This window comes from Aspergillus fischeri, genomic scaffold (assembly GCF_000149645.3).
Source record: "Aspergillus fischeri NRRL 181 1099437636249 genomic scaffold, whole genome shotgun sequence".
Lineage (NCBI taxonomy): Eukaryota > Fungi > Ascomycota > Eurotiomycetes > Eurotiales > Aspergillaceae > Aspergillus > Aspergillus fischeri.
Window position 1 is genome coordinate 4,058,811 of NW_001509770.1, and position 9,517 is coordinate 4,068,327.

The 9,517-nt window shown below is 46.6% G+C and overlaps 2 protein-coding genes and 1 non-coding gene across 3 annotated transcripts; 1 reads left to right on the forward strand and 2 right to left on the reverse strand.

The window, feature by feature from the left end:
• Nucleotides 1–1,044: 1,044 nt before the first annotated feature.
• NFIA_021380 (MFS transporter) lies at nucleotides 1,045–2,797 on the forward strand (the record flags this gene model as incomplete). Its single annotated transcript, XM_001265326.1, has 5 exons — nucleotides 1,045–1,437; nucleotides 1,495–1,627; nucleotides 1,852–1,922; nucleotides 2,041–2,131; nucleotides 2,256–2,797. The coding sequence occupies 5 exons, from the start codon at nucleotides 1,045–1,047 to the stop codon at nucleotides 2,795–2,797; spliced, it is 1,230 nt and encodes a 409-aa protein (XP_001265327.1).
• Nucleotides 2,798–3,611: 814 nt separating this feature from the next.
• Nucleotides 3,612–4,808, reverse strand: NFIA_021390 (uncharacterized protein; the record flags this gene model as incomplete). The annotated part of the gene is made up of 1 exon (XM_001265327.1): nucleotides 3,612–4,808. One exon carries the CDS (start codon nucleotides 4,806–4,808, stop codon nucleotides 3,612–3,614), a length of 1,197 nt encoding a protein of 398 aa, XP_001265328.1.
• Nucleotides 4,809–9,125: 4,317 nt separating this feature from the next.
• NFIA_021400 lies at nucleotides 9,126–9,222 on the reverse strand. The gene has a single exon. It is a non-coding gene; the product is annotated as a tRNA-Ser (tRNA).
• Between the last annotated feature and the right edge of the window lie 295 nt (nucleotides 9,223–9,517).

Sequence of the window (9,517 nt, forward strand, 5' to 3'; positions counted from 1 at the left end):
GGTTTGGCGCTTGCCATGGGCCCAGCTGTATCAGTGGCTGAATACCATGTAATGTGGGCAAAGCAACGGTGGAGCATGCACTAACTCATAGATAGTTGACTGATCCAACAGGATCTTGTTTGCGACAATCAGTGTTCTTTGAAACCAGCATATGCCGTACTCTGAGGACTTACAGAATCATTTTGTATAGATCGAATCATTAGAATAAAGCTGTAATGCTGGTCCAATATGTTCCCTCGCATTTCGATGCTCCAGCACTCCGCTAGGGAACATGGGCAAGTTGACTAGTGTTAGCGATCCCTGATCAGAGTAAAAATAAGGGTAATGCCTCATAATCATAGGTACTTTAAGAAAGGACTCAAGGTGTGTTTATGCCCCTGTTAAGTGTGGGGTGGGCTATTTTAGTCGCTTCTTTTCCACTTACAATAACCATTACCAACGCCGGTTCTCGCCAATCCGACAAGCCTCGGACAGGGGTAAGAACAAGAAACGTAGCATTGACTAACCAGGGGCTTATGTCTCAGCCTCTCAGGCCGCCATCTCCAGCGTACATTTGTTCCTAACAGGCAATGCGTGCATGGTGCTAGTAGACATGGCTTGTCCAAATGCAATTGATTGGCGATACATGGCCGAGTATGCATATATGCCTTCCCATATGGATGTACGCCACGGAAATGAGGATCAGCCGTCGTCGAGAGTCTCTACCAGGATGTCGGGAACCGTCGGTTCACGCTGCTCGATGTTGTGCAAGGATTAGAGATCAGAAAGCAACCTGGCGTGACCCGGAAAGGTTGACTCCGCAAGCAACATCTGGATGATCCTCCAGATATGATCTACCTGATCGACTGGTAGTGTAGGCATATTGGCCGTTAACCGGGAGTAGACACAGGACTATTCGTGGTTCGTCTCTAGTCCCCGTCAGATGCCAAGACAATATTCTCCGACTGTTTAGGGAAGCTTTTAAGAAAGAATTGCTTTTCTGCGGGCCTCTCCTGCTCTTAAGTCTGCTTGTCGGTTTCCTTGTCGGTTCAATAGGTGGCTAGGATGACGTCCAACAAAAAATCAAGGCTTCCCCCATATCAACTGGGCGAGCATGTCAGCCCTTCAGTGCATTTGAACTGCGTTCTGCTGACAACTACAGTGGTCAACTTCCTGGATCTCCTCCAACTTTCCTTTGTACTCTTTGCCCTTCCTAATATCCAGCAGGCTCTCGGATTCACGAGTGAAGATATCAATTGGGTTTTGATTGTGTACAACATCACCTTTGCAGCGTTCCTTCTGATTGCTGGACAACTGGGACAGAGGTTCGGGCTGGAAAAGATATTTATTGCTGGCACAGCTACTCTCACCATATCCAACGTTATCAACACGACAGCACCAAACAAAGCTGCCTTGCTCGCCGGTCGTGCTATTTCCGGAGTCGGGGCTGGGTTGACTGTAAGTTAATCCACCAGGGACGGACGGACATGATTCTGATACCTCAACGTTCTTGAGGCCCCCAATGGACTCGCAATCCTAAGCAATACATTCCCAGATGGGGACTCCCGCAACAAAGCATTGGCCATTTACACTGCATGTGGCCCTCTTGGGTCGACCATCGGTACTGTCGTCGGTTCTCTTCTGGCATGTATGTGTCTGCGTCTGTCCAATGTGTATAGAGGCTTGAGCGTCGCGACTGACTCTTTATAGCTTCCGCAGCAGGCTGGAGATCTATATTCTGGCTGTGTCTGATCCTCACAGGTCTTTCAACAATACTGGCCTGTTTATTTCTGCCACGGTTTGCAAAGAGAAAGGACATACCTATTGATATACCCGGTACCCTTGTCTTTACCGCTGGTGTAGCATTACTAGTCTACGGCCTCAACGACAGCTCGCGCAGCGGTTGGACATCCGCTGCAGTACTGACCGGGATTATCCTGGGAGTTTGTCTCCTAATTGTCTTCCTCTGGGTGGAGGCCAAGGTTCTCAACCAGCTATTCCCAGTTACCTGTGGAAGTCTGCCCCGTTTCTTGTGATGCTGGTTGCCATTTTCGCCTTTAGAGGGAGCTTCAGTACGTGGTTCTTCATCTCCACACAACTCTGTGTCAATCTCCTGGGTTACTCTACAATCCTAACTGCCGTGTATTTTCTGGTATGTCTGCCCCATTCCATTCTCTATCTCAGATTTGGTGCTCGTGCCTGACCCACAGATAGCCCGCTGCGTTTGCCGCCATCGCAAGCGGAGTTTTCGCTAACCCCACTGATACGACTAGCAGGGGAGAAGAATATCCTCGTGGCCGGGCTAGCCATCACCGCCGCTGGTGCCGTCGCATGGGCATTTGCTACCCCGGGTCGGGCCGGCGGTACCAGCCACGGGGAAGGATACTGGTATTCCATCGTTGCAGCCATCATCTTTGTAATCGGCAGCCCCGTCGCTCTTGTGCCGACTCAAAGCATTCTCCTCCGCCAGGTCGAAGCGGGTAATCATGCGGTTGCGGGTGCGCTGTTCAATACCGCCTACCAGGTGGGTGCGAGCGTCATTTTGGCTGGGGCGAATGCTTTGATGAATAGGAGCCGCGAGAATGTACAAGGGGTGAGGCAGGTTACCATAGACGGGTACTTGAACGCCTTTTGGTTGATAGCTGGTATGCTTGGGGCTGCGGCGTTGACTGTTATGGTTTGCTATTGGCCTGGGAAAGATGGTCTGGTAGAGAAGCAGATGGAAGAGGCCTACGCAGCGGAGCCTCTTGCAGTGGACAAAGTGGAAAAGATCAAAGATGCAACTGCGAGTGCCGGGAGTATCGCAGAAACAAGGTGATGGTGTGGAGATACTTGTGGTCCGTGTTACGAGACGTGCCTTGAGGCCTTTAACCTTGTATGCCATTAGACCAGGTGTCGACTGAGACCGAAATGACTAGCTAGCCCCTTCAAGGAAAGGCGAGTCATCTAGAAAGAATTGAAGAGCTCAGGGGGCTGAAAACCACGACTTCATCATCATCAATTTCCCAGCCTATATCTGTCATAAACCCACGGAGTCATATTCCCAGCACTTTCGTACGATATCACCTAGATAATATCATTCAAGGACGGACTATTGACACTCCAATGGTATCTCCTAGGGAACTTTAAACCTTTCTGACAATTCTCTTGGTCCGCTCATCCTCTCATCTATTAAGTTATTAAGGTGGCTTCCTCAGTCAATCTCAAATCACATACAATTTCCTATGCAGTTTGATATGCGTTCAACCAACATTTTCCAATTACAGCCCGGATATCAGCACCGGCGCCCCCAGATCTGAAAATTCCTGCTGATGCAGTAACTTCCGGATTTCTCTGCTCGACCGATCAGCATACAATTGATGTCCCACGCAGATTTCATAGGTAACCGTCACAAGAGCAAATAGGTCATCAATCTCGGTCGAATCCAAGTCATCAGAGCCACAACACGGTCGTTCATATCGCAGTAGTAATGCAGAATGAACGGATGATGGCCATGTCTTTCATAGATGCGTTTTTCTGTTGGTTCGAGGTTTCCCACGACGGGATGATGATCGAAGCTTTTCTTGACAAACCCGTGTCAGCTGATTCGGCAATATTTCAGCTTCAAAATATCAGTATGATAGTTAAGTTAATCACGACAACCAGTCTCCATACATTTCATCCATCGCATTCCTCAGGTGTTGTACATCAAATAGCTTGGGCTTCTTTCTATCTGGTATATCAGAAACTGCCTTATCAACGTGAGTCCTCAACCTTTCGACAACATCAGTTCCAATTTCGGAACGATTTTCATTGCACCAACGGTTGAATATCAGCAGCGACAGCAGGCCAGCGGGCAGACAATCAGACCTGCGACTTAACAGGGCCAAGATAGGGTTATAGTGCTCTGAGAAAATATCCACCACCTTGACAGACGCCATAATGTCCGAGTATCGACGACCATTCTCCCCATATGTGATCCCAAGAGTTTGCAGCATCTGCGGAGGGGAGAAGTTGACTGCGCCGAACGGAGACAGCCCAGCAGCAGGATCAGTACATGGAGGAAAGAAATATTCCATCCTTGTCAGAAACGGCAGGTGCAGAAAGTCCGGTAGGACGAGGTATTCCAGGAGGGGAAATGCACTGAGAATCTGTCGAACAATATGGGCATTATAGTACCAAAGGGCAAGAACCTCCTTGAAGAAGAAGTGTTTCATCGCCCCGATGGCAGCCTCCTCCAACTGCTCGCTATCAGCTAGACTCCCGCCGTTCGGACGGTGACCAGCGCAGTCCGCAATCTTCAGGCCTGCGGCAATGCATTCATCTACAAAGGTGTCCACCATCTTCTGCCCGATCGTCGCATATCCCATGCCTCCAACGGCACCTCTCATCACATCCATGGGGTCGTCATATTTCCAGGTAATGGCACAGACATATTTGCGTGAATCCACTGACGACTTTGCCAGATCCTCCTGGAGAAAATAGAGCTCGGGAAGAGAGTATGGATGACAGAGCTCCACCATGCAATCCCTGAGCAGTGGAAATGTCCGAAGGCCTTCCTCAGATAAGAGACAGGGAAGTTTTAGAACTAATCCATCCCTTGTTGATTTTCCTTGAAAGACAAGGGAACGGGTAGCGATGGCCCACGAACTGCAGACGCCACGGATACTCTTTGTTTTGCGGACAATCAGGGAGAAAGGCAGAATCCGACACGATAGGCGCTTCTGGATGGACTTGTCTGTGTAAAGTTCCTTTATGAGAACGTTGTTCAAAATTGTCTGGAGGATTTCCTGGGGAAATGATAAAAGGAGGCCTGGCGACTGGTTTGTTGCCTGTGGTAAACACGCCATGGCTTGATCTGTTGCCGTAAGAGACTCAGATTGAGTGCGTAGCTCTCAGTCATAAAACCACTTCACTAAAAAACGTCTATAGTATAGTCGTGTAGTAGGAATAGAGTTGTGATAATGTGTTCAACAGTCCCAAGAACTAATAGAAGCCGGCAAAGCTAAATTGTGACTGCCACGCCCTTTGATTGGTCAGCTAGCCCAGTGCTCTTCGATTCATTAATGGTATCCAGGGGACCAGGGCATGATCAGTTGAACCTGTACCTGCAGACTACCTTATAATTCATCCTGCTCTTCCATCTGTCCCGCTGTCAGTTTATTACTTACATCCAGAGGCAATAGCTGGGAGTCGGTCAACAATGCAAAGTACTCACAGACTCACTATGGCTACCATAAGTCATCCTATATGCAATGAGAGTCGAAAGTTTCCCTCTGGAGACACTCGCACGGCTTGTGACCTCGTAACCAAAACAACGCTACTCCAAAATTAGGTAAATGACCCCTGCTACGTCGCGGCTTAGTAAGGCTAAGCCTTAGTATCCGGGGTCAGCTTATTATGATTAGCTAGAGCTATCATAATAAAGGCAGCTGCCTAGTAAATGTGGAGGACAGAGTTGAGTGATCAACAGGCCTTGACCTATATTACTAACATGCATGATACCTATGTATATCGGCTTTCCGCGCATTCCAATCACAAGCTAGAGAGGCACGTGATAATAATTCTCAGGCATATCTCCCTTAGCGAAATAGCTGGAAGAACTAACGAGCCTATGATTCCTCAGCCGTTGAGTAGTCACGTAAAGACATACTGTACTGTCCATAGTTTCGCTCCACATTCAAACCTCAAACTATCACCATAACAAAGTATGGTGTGGAGAGTAGAAGCAAAAAGAGGGCTAGTCAATGACGTACATACCAGGAGACCCAACCAAACATACGGAGTAGAATACATGTATAGATGTCCGCATGCAGCAGTCCTTTACGTTCAGGTTGCTCCAACATTAACCCACAGCTCTGTATAGATGACGTATTGCAATGAGGCTGGACTATTTAGATGCGCACTGCGTCTCTCCTCTCTTAAGTTCTAAACTTAATCATTCTTCTGATCAGTACAAGCGACAAATACGCGAGAAGAAAACAATGCCTAAGAATCTGGTGCGATATCCTGTTTTTTACTTCATTTGTGATTTACTAATGAATACAAGACATTCGATATCCGCTACGACAATGAGCTTGCTCATGAGTTTTATGGGGATGGGGAAAAGTTAGCTAAACAGTAGGCCTTCCCCACCTCCATCATCAGATCATCATATGTAACAATGAATGCAGGGTCCGCCGCATATATCATAATAAGGGTCTCACCATCCCCGATGAATTCGACAGCACATTAACTATGCCACCTATACATTTTATGCAGTGCGTATGCTGCTGAAAGATAGTAGCTGAATGCTGATGAAAGCAGGGTGTCTGCCCCAGATGGGACTGATGTTGAGGAGTTAAAGAATGTGTCAATCCCTCAGGGCCTGAGTATCGAAATAATTGACTTTGACGATGAGTAGCTGGTGTAGTGTCTTCTGAGAGGTTGACTTGCGTGTTCTTCCAATAGGGAGGTGCATGCATGGCTTGCAGTGTTATATTAATTTACCATGTTTAACCGTCAGTCAGAATTACCCTCCGAGTCTTTTTCTCCCATATAGATCGCCTTGAAAAGATTTCAGTAGGTGGTCACATAGTGCCTCGAGCATTGCAGGAGTGATGCTTGGCGGCCGGCCAGCGCAGACAAGATGAGGTCTGTTTCCAGAGCATTCTGAAATTTGGCAATATATAGCGCAGCCCTTCTAGCAAAGGAAAATCATAATCTACCTGCAGCTATCAAGAAAGAAAAGGAGAAAAGGAAGCAATCTAGACATCAAATGTCTCCCAATAAAGGACTCTATATCTAGGAAGCTAGGGATCTTATCTCGGCAAGAAACAAGCGAGGGAATGATATTGATCCCACACCTTTACCTTTAGAGCCCCTAAACCACACACCACTAAGGTGTTCTAATTACTTCATTATAAGGAATACTAGAGATAGATGCCCTGCACGCTGTACTAGCTAGATCTAATCAAAATATATTGTTTTGGTTGATTTGATAGCTTCAAACATTCAAATTCGTCAAAATTATGGGTGTCTGGCTCGTCTGGGAATTACGTTTACTAAGGCTTAGTCTTCTAAGCCGCATGAATCATTGTTTTAAGAATAGATTTTGTACCCGGAAAAATGCAATATTATTATGTATGATGGTAAATACACAAGTGTACACTTCCACCTCGCTGCCGCTCTATCCTTCTGCTGCAGTACTATTTCGAGGATTGTGACACCGAGGCTGCCCTATCCTGAACGCAACAAAAGAATGATCAAAAATATCCGCGAGAACTTATGAAAAGTTGAAAATAATAATTATTCCGTGCATAGAAATTGTTGACTAGAATGCTTATTCTCAACAATCACATGTTGGGGCCAACGATGCCGACGATTACAGCCTACTATTGGGTCGCTCGCGTAAGAGTCATAAGTATTGCTTACGCTCCAGGTAGATAAAGGTTCGCTCAGGCTGAGTAGAAAAGTGTGAAACTTTCCTCACGAAGCCCTTCTGAAGCATCATAAGTTCATAACATCAGATACTTGCTGTTTAAATGGCTACTCCTACTACCGCTACTGGCGGTTGTTTCTGCGGAAATGTCCGCATTGAATATAGCGGTCAACCCATGACATCGGTTGGTTTATCTCCAACAAATTGCTCATTGTCATTCTGACCTAATCTTCCCTCGCTCTGCCTTTCCAGGGACTATGCCACTGCCGCGACTGCCGGAAACTCACCGGCTCTCTCTACTCATACAATTTCGTCGTCAAACGGACCGACCTGAAAATAACCGGGAGCCCGAAAGAAGTGCCCAAAATAGCGGACAGTGGAAGACATATTAAGAATTATTTCTGTGGAGATTGCGGTGTGTACAATACAGTCCTATACAGCCCTGTTGGAAAGACATTATCTGATGAGATTGCCTAGGCACACCGCTCTACGGGCTGAGAATGAATTCTGATGGTGTTCTTGACGAGACGACCATTCTCCGGGCTGGGATATTCGATGATATTGGTGTTCTGAGTCAAAGGAGACCTGAAGCGGAAATATACACCAGCGGGCGTGTAAGCTGGATGAGTCCTATGGAAGGGACTGATCAGTTTGTTGGCATGGTGCCTCTACCTTGATTTGATGGTTGAGCTTCAAAGGGTAAACCTACTGAGCATGCAGACAACTATAGTGAGAGCAGACTTATCTTATGCATCAGCGAAAGCCAGGGTGGATGAAGAGGTCACACTTTTAAGTATAGCGTACAGGGGCAATGTCATATGCAAGTAATCACGGCGAGACAGATGTATTCATTGATGTTGGACTACACCAGGTTGTCAGTACCCCGTGTCCGTATGAATTCAACACTCTCGCAGTTCCCATAAGATGTAACCAAAGTAATAAGAGCTGTTGCTTATCTACACACGGTGGAAGCCTTGCAATGCATGTTCGACAAGTTGTAATCCTCCAAGGTTCATATCGGAGTGTTCGGGGAAGCAGCGGCACGAGAGCGGGTTTGATGGGTCGGGGAATCGCAGGTCCCAGTGAAGATTCAGGATTCAAGGCAGATGGCCCTGTCTAACAGAATCTTCCTACAGATTCTGTTAGTCCTATAGGATACTTGCAGCCATACATTAATCAATTATCATTGATCAACATGGAGGCCAGTATATTGGCAGAAACCAAGAGCAGGCATTACTCGGCCACCATGCGGCAATTGCGAACTATTGAGCTTAGCTTGTCAGGTAATAGCAAGCCTAAATAATATAACGGAGGGGCAAAAAACATTGAGTTATTGCGTGGTTGTACTAGACACTTGCTACTGGGTATCCTTATCTAGGGCAGTAGGGTATCTATTTAAGGCCCTCAAACAGGGGCAAAAATACTCAAGGGCACGATTCAATGATTGACACTCCAGAAGTTACCATTTAAATGGAGTAGGTAAAAAAGAGCTGGGGAATTTGGAAAATGACAAACCGTGCGAGAGCGCGACTCTCAACAGAAATGAGGGCAACAGATGATTTCCTGTTTAGAAAACATTCCAGGTGCGAAGGTGTCCTCCCAAAACTGGCTTCCACTTTTCGGCAAATCCCGTTTTATTTACATCACCCAACCAGAATCAAACGCCTTAACTACTCAGCCACCTTGCTGGTTGTATGATTCAAGTTCCAGATTGAAATTGGATAAAAAAGAAAGAAAAAAAAAGAAACGACAAGGGCCGGATTCGAACCGACGATCCCTAGGGAATCAGCTATTGAGTTTGCTCAAATTCAAAACTGACGCCTTAACCACTCGGCCACCTTGCCTGTTGCTGATAGTCAGTTTCAGGACTGAATTAAGATGGAGGATTACTAAAAGATATGAAATAGACGACAAGGCCAGGTTCAATGACGATTCGTAGGGTATTCAGCGGCCAGCTTGCCTGTTAAAGCCCAATCTCCGGATTGGATATAGGAAAGAAAATGTCGAAAAGTAACCAAAGAAAAAGACAAGCAGGATTCCACCTGGTTCTCGAAAAATTTATTCACGATGATAAATTAGGTCGGAGATTCTCCTGCCTCTACAATACCCAACCCAGATCGTTTAAACGCCTTAACCACT